We start from the raw sequence: 14,786 nt of genomic DNA on the forward strand, positions 1-14,786 counted from the left end.
TATTGTTGATACTGTTGGCAGTGGTGCCCTAGCACAAATCACAGGTAATCAACACATTCGTCAATAGCACTGCCTTACAAGGAAACATATGCAATTGGTGACGTTTTCAGGATTGATCCTTATTCATAGCACAGAAACAGAGGCCAGTAACATAGGGTGGATACGAGTTGGAGACCGTACTGTACACCATGGGGCCTAATGAGTAATTACATTTAAAAAAATTTCCTGATGAACACTTTTTAAAGTGGCATACATAATAAACACGTGAAATCTATTTCCATATTCGGCATCTTACTAACTTGTGTAGTCAATGATGATCACACTCAGGATTGTCTGGTAATAATACAACTTTTCCATAACGATGAATTAACGGCAACTACAAAACACCGCTCACTGCCACCCGCACGATGGCTCCGCCCTCACTGTCCAAAATGGCGGAATGAAAATGGCTCCGCCTCTTTTACCCTGAGGACCACATCTATATTGTCTACACGTGTATGATGACATAAACTAATTTGTATTCAATGTTAATGCATATTTTGTGCATGTATGCTTATGTCCTTGTGTACGTGTTTTTACATCTACACATGTGCTCGTTGTTTAACAGAGAATATAAGGTTGCATGCGAGAGCTTGCATAGCCCAGTATGGATTGTGACATTGGTTGAAATCACTCCTTAAAGGGTGGATGTGTCGAAAGGAGCACAGTACCTACCTCTCGATTTCAGGTACCCCCTGAAGATCTGGTGGATCAATGTAGGGGTCTCCATGTTAATACCGAGCCTGAAAAGAACACGCAATGACACCACGTGGTAACTACAGAGGCAATGTCTTTACCAGATGAACACTCGGAAGAGTTACATATTTTTCGCTCCTAGTATTAACACGCTGCAGTGACAATATCGTAACTACCTCGCCTGGTATACAGGTCATGGGTTTGATCCCAATCCTGACGCCTGTAAATTTGCAGTTTGCATTCACTCCCTGTGGTCGCGTAGATTTTTTGTATACGAGCCCACCGATTTTTCCCTCCACATTAAAAAAACATGCATTTAGAGTATTTGGTTTATAAAAATTCCACGTGATAAGTCACTTCGTTGAGCTATCATGTATGGCCATGTCGCTCCTGAAAAAGAGCTATCTAGCTCAGTGGGCCTCACCTGGTAAAATAAAAAGAATTTAACGGTAAAAGTGTAAGTCACAGTCTCCAAATAACATAAAGAATTCATCCAGTTGGCTGAGCGATAATGTGAGCATCTCACAAACGGAAAGTTACCAGTTCAAATCATGATGATTGGGAGTTTACTCATCATCCCTCTGAGGTAAATGTACTGGGTACCCCGTTGTAGGGCAGTCAACAGTAGTTGTCCTAAATTTTGACTTAAAACTTTCGTGACTGCAGGAAATCATATTCTTTGGTTCTTTCGGTAAAGTAACGTAGATAGAAAACATTTTCATTAAAATAAAGTGAATACAAATATGAATAATAAAATATCAAATAAAAATAATAATAAAAATACAAAAACACACTAATGTAGACAGCAGCCTGCATGGTTCTTAATCGGAGTGAGTGTACTGGCAGTCTATAATGTAGACTGTAGCCTGGTTCTTAACCTTGGTGAGTGTACTAGCAGTCTAACATGTAGACTGTAGCCTGGTTGTCCTACGGACAAATATTTTTTCTGAACAATCCAGGCATCCATGTGCTGGTATTGTGCAAATATTTATGGAGTTTACTGGGGCATGCATTACTTACTGCCTTTGGTTGAAGAGGCAGGATTGGTGCAGAGCATCTATCACGTAACCCAGAAACACATGTGCATCCTCCTGCCTGCCAAAACACAGGTCCTCGCCGATGTCTGTGTGAAAATGGACAGAGGTCACACATGATGTGGTCACACAGTGGCTGGCACAGTTAGTATATAGCTTATGAATTCCCTCAACAACTAAACCGGCTCCAGATTCTTGAGAAATATTGTGGAATCTGGTGCATAGGACTTTAACAGATATTTTCACGTAAACCTTTTCACGTAAAAACACGTCATCCTAAGCTGATGGCAATTCTACTCAAAGTCTGACTTGCAAGAAAAGGAAGAGCATGTTGACAGATTTGTGGGTTAATCACAGAACTGGGTGTGGCTGGCAGTGTTTAGAACGAGCATCAACAGAGGAATGCTAGACCGGAAGAACATCCGATGCATTGGAGTTGTAATCTCAGTGCTGACCAAAACTAGTAATTTTCTATTCGATATTGTATACAAAAACTGATTCAAACTGCCCTTTCAGGGGATCTTGAGATGACTGAAGTTTCAACGTCAAAGACACTTGGGAATTGTGCTGGAACTTACATTTGAAATTGCGAACTATCTCGATGGGATTGATGGCCGTGCCCCGATTCATGAAGGTGTTGAAGACGTGTTTCTCCAACAGACACATCATGCAAAACTCAGTTTGTTTGCCTGTGAAGTGGGGCAGGGGTGGCACACAGTGGCAATGCAAACCAATCGCACACATAGCCCAGCTGCGCACAGTCAGGTAATCTACACAAAACTCGATTGTAGCTCGTCTCGAATGTAAAATATCTGGGAGAACTCACAGGTCCATGAGTGATCGCCGTAAAGCAAAAAGTTTGCCAGCGGCGCCGTGTATGTGAGGCCCTGCAGGCTGGCATTCACGAAACACGTATTTCCGAGGTTCTTAAGCCCAGCACCCTCACGTAGATCCTCCTGCCACTTGAGAACCGAGGTGTCTGTCGCAGATGTGATGAATTCTGAAGATGGAATGCTGTCCTCGTCTCCACACATTAAAAGATGGAAACACATACTTGACACTCACAGCACATCTGAGGGGAATGGTTTGAAAATTGCGTGTCTTAGCCTGTACGCGTGCTGGCATATTTTTTTGTGGTGCTGTTAGGTAGAAACAATCCTCTTCACCAGCTGGCGAGATGTAGATGTGTTAATGTCTTTGAAGTGTTCAGCACTAGTGATCAGAATTGCCTGAAGAGCATCTTCAGCCTGTAAGTTTTACATTGACAGCAATGGCGAGACAGCCACAGCAGCGTGACGAGCTATCAAAGTGTACGTATGTGTGCACGTTGAACTTCTTTCACACCGTGCGTAGCCAACCATACTAATCAGAGGGACAGGGTCACGCTGGCACACACTTACCTCTCGCGTTAGGTTTGTTCAGCCCAGCCTTGCTGACGCAAAACACGGCGGATGGAACGGTGCTGTATTGGATCCTCAGCCGCTTGTCATTTGCTGCTGACACCACTGGGGTCGATGTGGATGCCTCATCCTTGACGACGATGCTGGAGACAGTGTCCCCTTCTGTCCATTGAACACTCGTGGCCTTCTTCTCCTCCTACGGTAACGGTAAAAGCAGCCTTAAGTCATGCATACGCATCGCCACTACACTGCAGCATTACTCAAACTGCTAAGTGCAGATTCGTATTTCGAACAATGTTGCTAAATATGAAACAACATGGCAAGCCAATCTAATAATGGAGACTCTGCTTTGTTTTTAGATTCCTAGGATCTATCCTTGTGTCCAAAGAAGTTGGAAAAAACATACTACATGTCTAAATTCACATTGTGATATTCTGAAGATGTTACGTTAAAAAGATGCACGTGATATCACTCGAGCGCAAATACAGACCCATATGAACACAAATACCCATACAGGAATACATCCCTTCATACACCCTCCCCATCCTTGCAGTGCGTGAAATTGGAAATAATGATTTTTTTTTACTCAAATGGCTTAATGTACTATTCATGTAACGGTTAGCAATCTGGTGTTGTCATACGGAATTTGGTGCTTCAATTTCCTGGCATGTCAGTAGAAATACATCCTTCCCACCTTTATTCACCCAGCAGTAAAAATGGGGAGACCACAGTTAGTCGATGGACAAGCCATGTGTGTTGTGGGGTCAGGTGTGGGTGTTCCCACATTTTCCAAGGTGTTTGGTGGGCGTAGATAGGTGAGAGTTTCCTCTCGTGCAAACCCAACCGCGAACAATCGTATGAGCAGACAATTTCAAGGCTGCACCTTTACGTGTCGACTGGTCTTCTTTGCAAGTGTTGCAACGTAAACTTAAATACATTTTTACCTACATTTTATCAATACTGATCTATAATACAGGTTTTTTTTCTTGTTAGTTCGCGTAAATATATTAATGTGTCGTTAAACCAGCCACCACCCAACACTGACAACGAGTAAGGTTTGTCATGAAAACAGAACGTGGCCAATTCGTTACTAGTGCAGCACACCGGTGTGTTGGAGAGCAAAGCCACAACATTTACAATCTGAGTACGACGTTTCGCCAGTAATTACAACGAGCTTCATAAGGCGACAGTCAGATCTGTGGAGAAGTCCACCTGTTTTGTTCGTTAAATAGAGGCGTAGATGTGGTGACAACACTTGTGTGCTCTTGTGTTGTCACCACAAACGTGATACTGTACTCAGATTGTAAATGTTGTGGCTTGGCTCTCCAACGCACCGGTGTGCTGTACTAGTGACTAATTGGCATGTTCTGTTTACGTAACAACCCTTACTAATTGGCTGTCGGGTGGTGGCGGGTTTAACGCACATTTATATATTTATGCCATTTAACTCAAAATAAAAAAGAGGAAAAAATAAGGGAAAAACGGTATCATGGATGATTATGGTCGCGAAAGCATTCATAATTACATTTTGCCAAATCACCTGCTGTTATATATCCTCCCTCTTTGCTGCTCCTACAGCCTCCCTTACCTGAGTCATATCATCTGAATTGCTTTCATCAGATGATGAATCCTCACCAACCTTCCACGCACCTCCGAGCAGCATGTTTGCCTAGGCACGGTGCGAAAGAAGTTCAACATACATCATGACTTTAAGCTGGTGTTGCAGCTTTCAAAAGATTCGAAAGAGGGCTGCCTTTTTAAAATCTTATTTAACAAATGTGCCTTCTGTCCATCAGATGATGATGTCTCCTCACTTTTCTGACTCAAACTGTTGTTGAAACTTTCAACAACGTGAGCCTGCTTTATGTCGGCTTTAGGGTCACACTCGTTTACTCAACGTAGTTTTGTGGGTAGTGAGTGCGAGTTAAATGAATGTCGTGCTTCAGGCTTTACCCTGTCCATATATAGGTGAGACAAATCTACCTCCTAACTGGAATGTTTAGTTCTCCAAAAAAACGAAAATACTTGTTATTGGATGTTTCTAGTTATTAGCACAGACTCTGTTCGATGTGCCAAATCACCTGCTGTGATCTATCCTCCCTCTTTGCTGCTCCTACAGCCTTTACCTTAGTGAGATGATCTGCATTGCTTTCATCAGATGATATCTCCTCACCGTCCTTCCCCGCATCTCCGATCAGCACGTTGGCCTAGGTACGGTGCGAAAGAAGTGTAACATACATCATGACTTTAAACTGGTGTTGCAGCTTCCTGACTCAAACTGTTGTTGAAGCTTTCAACAACGTGAGCCTGAATTTTGATTTAAAGCTTTCGTGACTTCAGGGATTCATATTCTTGGTTCTTTCGGTAAAGTCACGTAGAAGAGAAATAATAAAATAATAAAAATATAAAACAATAAAAATTCTCACGACGTTTCGACTGCAACGCGAGCCTGCTTTATGTCGGCTTTAGTGTCACACTCTGTGGGAATATGATCACTTTCAACAACGTGAGCCTGCTTTATGTCGGCTTTCGGGTCACACTCTGTGGGAAGATGATCACTTTCAACAACGTGAGCCTGCTTTATGTCGGCTTTCGGGTCACACTCTGTGGGAAGATTATCACTTTCCACAACGTGAGCCTGTTTTAAATTAATGTAGTGCTTCAGGCTTACCCTGTCCATATATAGGTAAACCAAATCAACCTCTGAACTGATGTTTCGCTCTCCAAAAAAAAAGTTATTAGCACAGACTCTGTTAGATGTGCCCAGTTACCCGCTGTGATTTATCTCCCTCTCTGCAGATCTTACTGTCCTTACCTTAGTCAGATCATTTCCCTTGTGTTCATCGATTGATGCCTCCTCACTCGTTGACGTTAAATTGGAATTGCAGCTCTGAAAAACGCTCTCACTGGAGCTGCGACGACTGCCCACCAGACTCGGAAGAGGACTGCCCAGTGAGGTCCCAGCAGAGTTGTCCTCATCATCAGAACTGCTTCGGCAACAGCAGCAGCATATTCTTTTGAAAAACTTTCTGAAAAATTTCTTTACACCTCTCTTCATGGTGGCCATGTCACCAATGTGCCAGAGCACCTAAACTTTTCCTAAAATGTTATCTTGCGAACGCCAGAGAGCAAGTGAAGACACGTCTGCTTTCCAAGGTATCCGAAGAGCAACTGTGAGAAATCACTCCACGCATCACCAGCAGGATGTGACGTCACAAGCCAAACTGCAGTGACGTTACAATGACACCTTACTACGAGTGTCACGTGACGTCACAGACTCCCGACTACGCCGACGACACACAACTAACTGCATTTGTTGCTCAAATAGCTTTCCTTGGTGTTAATTAACAGAGCTATTGCATGCTGCATTAGAAGTGTAACATCACACAGCCCACTGTATGCGTTAGGCTTCACTTTCCATTAAACACCAGAATCCACTCGAGCAAGAATTCCTTCCTGGCATGGAAGACACCTTACGTTCGATTACAGGTTTTCCAAAATTCCACTTTTATTAATTTACTCCCCGTTTAAAGACAATTTAAATTCTTCTGCACTTGTGACACGATCATCAATCAACGCTGTCTGATTGGCAACACACCTGCTCAAGCTCTGGGATAACAGGCACGTGGTGACATCAGTGCTTGTCCACTTTGCTCTAATTAGTATATTTTCTAATCTTCAATAACGTATTTAATTACTCGTTGAAGTTTAATGAGCTCACCTGCCTTGATTTTTGTCCAGTTGTTGCAGATACGAGTCACAACACTTGCTTCATGTGCAGTGATATCAATGTGAATTCAAGTGCGACGTTACCAATTACGTCCCATTTTGACTGGAGAAGATCAATGGGCGGGGTTTGAGAATCTGAGACGGTAAAATCTTGAATGTTCATAAAATCTACAGAGGTTGAGGGCTTTGCCTGTTTCACGTCGGCTTCAGTGCCACACATTATCGGGAAGAGAATGTCGTGGCTCAATGTATTTTTTCAAGTATTTTGCGCGGTGTTTAAATTAATGCAGTGCTTCAGGCTGACCCAATTCAATCTCCGATCAAAAATGTTTCGGGATTCAAAAACAAGATAAAGATTATTTATTTTCTTACTTATTAGCACAGACTGTTATATGCCCCATACTTCAGTAGTATAGCTTAATAACCGTTCATGCGTATCACATTACATTTGGATTCACAAGCATTGACTTAAGTCCGTGAAAAAGAGGCTTGTCGTTTAGTGATTTAATTCACGAACTTTTAAATTACTTTCCGCGAGCAACAACAACAACGACGCAATGGCCAGGTGTTTGGAGAACTCTCGCTCCGACGCGTCTCCCAGGGCGGGCCGATTCTGGGTGGGCTCTCCAAAGCCTCTGTCGCCCGTGGTTGAAATCCTGGAGCACGGGGATTTGACGGCGGACCACAGCGTTGCAACTCGAGCAGACGGGCACACAACAGGCGCCTTGAAAGGGGCTCCCGTGGTGAAGGGAGGTGTCCGTTTGGCTCGTGGAGGCTCGCTGCAGTCTCCTCCGCCTTTGGAACGAGCCAAGGAGGCCCCCTTGGAAGAAGACGGATTCGGGAGACGTGTCGTGCCGCCGTTCAAGTTCCAAGGAAAATGCGATGTTGTTGATGGTGACGGTGGTGATGATGATGATGGCAGAAGTGGCGGTGGTGATGAAGAAGACGGTGTCAATGTTCGTGGTAATGATGTTGACGGTGGTGATGGTGACGACATTGATTTTGCTGACAAAAACAGAAATGTTGCAGAGTTTGAAAGAAATCGCAATGGTGAAGGTGGTGACGATGGTGGTGGAAATCATAGCGTTCATTCCGGCGAGTGCGACAACGGCAACGTCAACAATGACCCTGACATTTTTTTCAACGACGACTTCAGCGTCTCTTCCGTCGAAACGCGCAGCTCGCCACCCGCCGACGCGCCACCTCGAGCCTTCTCCAAAGCACCCGCGGCCGAGTTCACCTCCGGGCACGGCTCCACCATCGCCTCGCGCAGCAGCGCAACGCGACCATCGGGGATGTAGGAGGAGACGAAGGCGACGGCGGATCTCGGGCACGGGACGTGGGACTCCCGTGGGGATTTCAAAGGCCGTGCCCGCGGGCCCGTGACCCAAGAGCTCTCGCCGCCGAGTTGGTCGGCCCGGCAGGCAGCGAGGAACCGGGAGGGAGCAGAAGTTTATTGGAGCTCTCCTCCGCGGACACCCCGAGGCGCCGCGAGGAGACGGCGCAAGAAATCGGTGGGAGCGGTGAGAAAATGAATCAAATATTTTGATCGATACGCCACACACGACTAACGTCAATCGGTCATCAATAAACTGTTGGATGAGCGCTTCTATGCGCCGCGCGGGGCGTGGGGGTTGTTTGACCATACTTCACCACACTGGTCGGTGCGGGGTAAAAGGCGGGCAGCATGTACGTGGATGCATTGAAGTACAGAACGACTTTTTACGCAGCCGCGCAGCAGCAAATAACACCTGTTTGTGCGTAGTAGTGGTCGTCCGTACAAGCCCTATCCTGATTGAAACCTGCTTAGCTACCTGATCTGATGAGATCGGACTCGTATTCTTCATCAGCTGCATTGACGATTGAACCTCGCCATCAATTGGTCATCCCTAACAGTTAATCATACTCATCCTCGAAATTATGTTTTGCCATAACGCTTGTTTACCCAATAATCAATTCTTTTTCAGGCGGGTCCTACCACGTTTTTGCAGTCTGTGGGGGTGATGATTGCCATATGATTTCAATCGCGGGTATCTTTTTAAAGTAACACATTTGGAGAATAACGTCGGCACGCACAATGGCTTCACGCTTGCGAATAACGCCACGGGGGATCTTGGATGCGGACTGTGAAGCAGACTGCGTATTGAAAAATGCATTTTAACCTATTGTAGTTGATACTCCAGAGGTATCATTATCGGGGCGTCCGCTGGAATCGAAACGTAAATCCTCTGCAACGTCGAGCGGACGCGGAATCGCCGCCGATTATCATCATGGCACACACACACACGCTTGATCATACGGTTTGATTTTTTATTGAGGGAAAAGGGGTTTGTGGATCACGCAGATTTGTCCAGTCCCAAATCGACTCTACTCCCGAGGATGCAAGGAGATGCCTGTGCAGATACAAACCCCACACGTTACCCTCGTGTTACGCGTTGTTTTCTCCCAGTATTCCTTTCACGTGAAGCCAAACTTAATGCGATTTGCAAAACGTCCCAACGCACCAGAACCCTCCTGATAAGTAATCTCGAGACTGAATGTGACTTTCCTGCGTAATTAGCATGATTCGTCATCGTGGCCATTAAATGTGATGTATTTTTACGTTTTAAAAGTTATGCCACTTCAGGTGAGCTACCAGGAGAGGGCAGCGTTTATCAAATGGATTTGAATCGCGGAGCTTTTTGAGTCCCTTATTTATCCTCCCGCTTGGGTGGGGTTTCTCATGGTCCTTGTGACACAAATGCGGTCGAAAGCCACTGCCTAATGGAGGCGAACCTTACTGATAAAATTCAAACTTGCGTCTCGACCATACAAGTAAAAACACACGTGAGTCCATCAGCCTATTTGCCTTTTTGGACGAATGCTATTCACGCAGGAGCATTGGTATATGCGGGTAAGCTGTGTATGGGGTTTCGGGTCGCCTGTCTCATCAGCAGGCTGTGGCTTCATACACACTGCTGAACATCTTAATGAGGGGTGTTGCGGCTGCAAGGGTTGACTTCGCTCAGTGATGGCAGTACAACATTCGGATTAAGATCCCATCTGTGTCAAGGTTTTGAGTTGCCACCACCTGGTTTTGTGTGGTGAGCTTTCTCCCAGATATCTGGGTTTTCGTCCACATGAAGCCAAAACACGTTTGAATGGGATAGGTCAAACAACTAGATGCAGCAACCTCCTGAATAAACTCGGTGATGCTTTCTTGGACAAATAATTGGCAAGACGAGTCTCCATCAGCAGCCATGATCTATTTACGACTGAATGAAGGGCCCCTCCCCAAGCCGTTACAGGACCGCGAGCGATGTTAAATGTCACAACGCATCTCGCCACGTGCGCACGAGCCGATGTAATCGCTCCATTTGCGCGATGCAAGTTCTCTTTTGGCATGTTCCTCTTCTTTGGCTGTAACTCCTTAATGAATATCGACCACCGGTAATTACTGTATAATATTACAAAGTGGAATGACCTTCCCGCAGGGAGCGCCCGTGGATGATCCGTGGACGCAGTGGGTGTGCATGCAGATCGAGGCCGCCGTGGAACACGAGTTGGTGGAGGAAGGTGGTCACGTCCCAGACCCAATCTTCATGCTCTAGGCCAGTGTTTTTCTCTAATTTCCAGAGGGGGGGGGGGGCTACGTTCACTGATAACACATCATTAGTGTGATGGTCCCCACGTATTTGAAACCATTGGGATTTGACAGCACGATGAAAAATTCTCATTTGTGTACTGTCGGGGGCTGCACGTTAGAGGCCACACTAAAGGCCATCAGGGGCCACCAGTGGCCCACGGGAATTGCAATGAAAAACACCGCTCTAGGAAATCATCGGCACCCTCAACAGTTGCATTCAATAATCGATTAGTACGAGGGCCTCTGCATACTGGTATGATTATCTGACCATACTTCACCATTCTGATCAGTGTGGTTTGAAGGCAGGGACCAAACGTGGGAATCATAAAAGTGCAGAAGTGTGGATCTTGCTGCATGTAGCCCCAAAGTTTTTAACAAGCTGGCATGACCACCTATTTATCACTATCCTGCTCAAGTCTGCTTGGCTTCCGAGATCGGGTACATTCTGGGTGATTGTCACAGGTGGCATTGATATACATGGTAGAAATTTAATTACATTACTGCAAGGTAGACCTTATAAATGCCACATGAGCAGACGGCCATAGTAGGTATACAATAATACGTGAGTTTTTTTTATGTAAGTTTATTCTGTAAATGTAATGACGATCTGTACAAAATCGGAAAGCGTCTTATGTCATGTACGTTCATGTGCTCAATTAAAAGCACACCTGGGTACAATATATGTACAGTACAACGTAGGACTGCAGATTTGGGGCCTACAATCGAATGAAGTTTCAAACTAGTATTTTTTATTTTATTTTCGTGAACGGCATCTGCAGCATCTGGTTTAAGTACGGCAGCGCTGACGACAATTTCACACACGAGTGGCCACTCTTATCCTTGGTTAGTTTATAACATGACAGTCGACTCCAGTGCCATTCATGCAGGGCTTAATTTCAGCCGGATGTCTTCTGGTCAGCGACCCGTTAAATATTTGTCCAACCGGCACATCACATCCAGTAGATCTCTATGGCTGTGGCTGTAAAGTCGCATACCAATTCGGTGTACCAGCGATCTTAAATGAGCTAGAAATGAAGCCCTGCTTGTATTTCAATCCTTTGTCGTGCTACTTCCGCCTCAAGAGAGACCACAGTTGGTGAAGATGGCTCTCGGTTCGTATCACTTGACCCACTTCATGGCAGTCGAGCAACGTGTCCATATTGTTGTGCGTCTGCCTATGAGCCATAACAAGGGTGAAAGTGGAAAGCAGTTGTCATGCTGCTATTCTGCCACGAATTATAACGGTGGCCACATTTCCAACCTTTCAGGGCAAAAAACGGATCGCACTACTGCGGGGACTCCAGTTGATATGTAGAGCAGTTGTGGGTTTTCCCACAATGCTGCAGCAGAATTTTTTTTTACTTAGGTCGGATACTATTCGACAACCACCGACACCTGCTGACTGGCAAGCACGTGTCACGAAGTATGCTGGACATCGGAGGCATGCAAAGGTCCTTAAGAAGTTGTGGGGCTTTATAATAGGGGGGAGGTGCAGTGCCGGATTAAGCTAGTGCAGGGCCTGTAGCATTATAAAGGGGTCCTAAATGAAATAAAACACAATTTTAACTCGCTTAGTAAAGTAATTCTATGTATTCATTAGCTATACAGCCAGATAATACGACAAATCGCTAACAAACACCCAGTCATTCATAAAAGTTGAAGGCAGTATAGTACTATAGTAATAGAGCAAGTGCAGAATCACAGAACCGGAATTGATAGCTTGAAAGCATTTAGCGCGGGGCCCTTGAAAGTGCGGGTAGCACGTGTAGCTACTTTTACTGGTAGGAACCGCCAGGTTACACCAGCCCACAGGGGATTATTGTGTCCGTCGTGCAGGGAGGGGCTGGGTGGGGAGGGAGGGGCTGGGTGGGGAGGGGCTGGGTGGTGCTGGGTGGGAGGGGTGGGGCTGGGTGGGGAGGGGCTGGTCACCCCGTGGTGCCCTTATAAAACTCAACGTTTAACCTACTCACGCCGGCTTGTGCCCACCCTCACAGTCGGGCATATTTGCGGAATGCACCACGCCGCCGTTGACCCTGCAGGCCATTGACCGAGCAACCCAACGTTCCTACCAGCTCCCTCCGCAGGAATGTGTTGCTACTGGGATAATCCGGCACTGGGGAGCTGCGAGGATGGGACTCCTCGACACTTGCGGTGCTGACTGCTGAGTGGTGTGAGCCTTGTCAGCGCCACTGAGTGGACAGAGCCCCCCCCCCACCGCTCCTACAGCTCGTGGGTGTGGAGTGGGGGGCTGTTAACGGACAGCCACGTGGGGCAAGTTCACATAACTATCAACCCCTTATCTGTGCCAACCAATTCAGATCTCATTGGTCATCCCGTTCCCTTATAAATCTCAACGTTCATCCTACAAAGGACCAATAATATCTTAATTGGTCTGTAATAAGATAGGCACTGATAAGGTATGTAGTAAGTTCAACGCACAGTTATATGCATTCGACGGGGCCTAGGATTCGTAACAAGTGACATTTAATACCTAAATCGATAACGAACAAGGGGAATGTATAACGACTGCCAATTAAATTAATCAGTAATAAATACAACAACAATAATCGCGTACAGTACTTGGAACGTGGTTCCAGACATACAGTACCCTGGCGTCTACAAACTAAGTTGCCTCTGTGGTAGCAGTTACATTGGAGAAACCAAACGACATGTCTCGGACCACATCCGTGAACATAAAGCTGACCTGAAACACGGTAGGACAAACACCTCAGCCGTGGCAGATCACTGTTACAATTCAATGGGTTCACATGACATTGACTTCTCCAAGATAGAGGTTCTCTGCAAGCCATCTGGCTACCATGAGAGATTCGTTCATGAGGCGATCCACATATACAAACACAGAGACAATTTCAACCGAGAAGATGGATTCTGGCTCAGCAATCATTGGAAGGACGTAATAAACCACTTCGGATCTTAACTGATTGTTGTTCACGTTTATGGTGACTTTCAGACCGCAGTCCACTCACTGGCATTAACTGTGTATCTTGTGTTCTCCACAGGGAATGCAATATTTGCTCCGCTGCGGATCTCCTGCCACCGTTTTCCCATTCACATGTTTCATTGCTTCTACATACTATTAACATGCCCTCCCTTTGATAATGCTACCCCCCCCTCCCTTTGGTGCTGCTGATCCTGCATAATGCATGGGCATAATATGACTTTGAAACCCCCCCGCCCACCTCCTACGCATTTCCCATGAATATGCTAAATTCCTCTTGATATGCACATTCTTTTGTTAAGGCTCTCTTCTTCCACCTCCAACTCAGCTTATATATAAGCTCCTAGCTTGGCAGTGTCTCATTCTTCACCTGAAGACGGCTGCTTGCGTTGTTGCCGAAAAGTCGTGAGAATTGTTTTATTATCTTTTATTTTTATTATTTTATTACTTCCCTTCTACGTGACTTTACCGAAAGAACCAAGAAGATGAATCCCTGCAGTCACGAAAGCTTTAAATCGAAATTAACTTTTCCATATTTGAAATCGACTCCATTTGATAATTCAACTGGAATCGATTACGCACACCTTGCCGTGGGCGCCATCGGGAATCGATTCTTCAGTCATCGATCTCTTTGGATCGATCCACCCTCCAACCAAGCCTCGACTGCCTCGTCCGCTCTGCTGTGGCCTCAGCTGCCTGCCGCGAAAGGGGAAGACGATTGACGATTGTCGCTGCACCATTGACGAAGGTGTGCATCTGTGCTTTGCTGTCAACGAGGAGATGTAGGAGGTGCAGCTATCGGGGGCTATCAAAGGCTATTTATCTCGCTGTTATCGTATTCAGCGAGGTACCTGTGCTGGATGAGGGAGAGGCCGTATCGGTGAATGGCCGTCGTGCCAGTGAGGTCCTGTGTCGGCGATTGGCTTCATGATCACAATCGGAATATTTATATTGGATGGAAAATATAAGAAACCCACCTCACCCACTGGGATTTTTGCACACAGTGTTGGTGTACGGTGCTTTTTCTGCAATATTTTGCTGTCTTTTCTTGGATTTTCTGTTTGCACTTTAAGATGTGTTTTTGTTTGTTGAGGTTGCACCCGATTCAAGAGCCGAATGGCTCACAGGGCTATACCAAATGACTGCAACTGAGAAATCATACATTGTAGAATTGCTTGTGTATGGCTACTGTACAGCTGTGAACTCGGCCGTGTACAATTTAACATTTTTCTGTCGAGTTCAAACTTAACCTGTGGCATGACACCTTGGGCTGCGGACTAAACTGTGCAAAACATTTGGAGTTG

General features: G+C 45.7%; 2 protein-coding genes across 2 annotated transcripts in view; both read left to right on the forward strand.

The window, feature by feature from the left end:
* Positions 1 to 14,786, forward strand: part of LOC144728845 (uncharacterized) — a 109,063-nt gene that overhangs the window by 90,154 nt on the left and 4,123 nt on the right. The gene's annotated exons all lie outside the window — the stretch shown is intronic.
* LOC144728842 (uncharacterized) lies at positions 6,916 to 12,355 on the forward strand. The gene is made up of 2 exons (XM_078608529.1): positions 6,916 to 8,421; positions 10,372 to 12,355. Exon 1 carries the CDS (start codon positions 7,456 to 7,458, stop codon positions 8,197 to 8,199), a length of 744 nt encoding a protein of 247 aa, XP_078464655.1. The 5' UTR covers positions 6,916 to 7,455; the 3' UTR covers positions 8,200 to 8,421; positions 10,372 to 12,355.

Source organism: Lampetra planeri, chromosome 30 (genome assembly GCF_965212315.1).
Source record: "Lampetra planeri chromosome 30, kcLamPlan1.2.h2, whole genome shotgun sequence".
Lineage (NCBI taxonomy): Eukaryota > Metazoa > Chordata > Hyperoartia > Petromyzontiformes > Petromyzontidae > Lampetra > Lampetra planeri.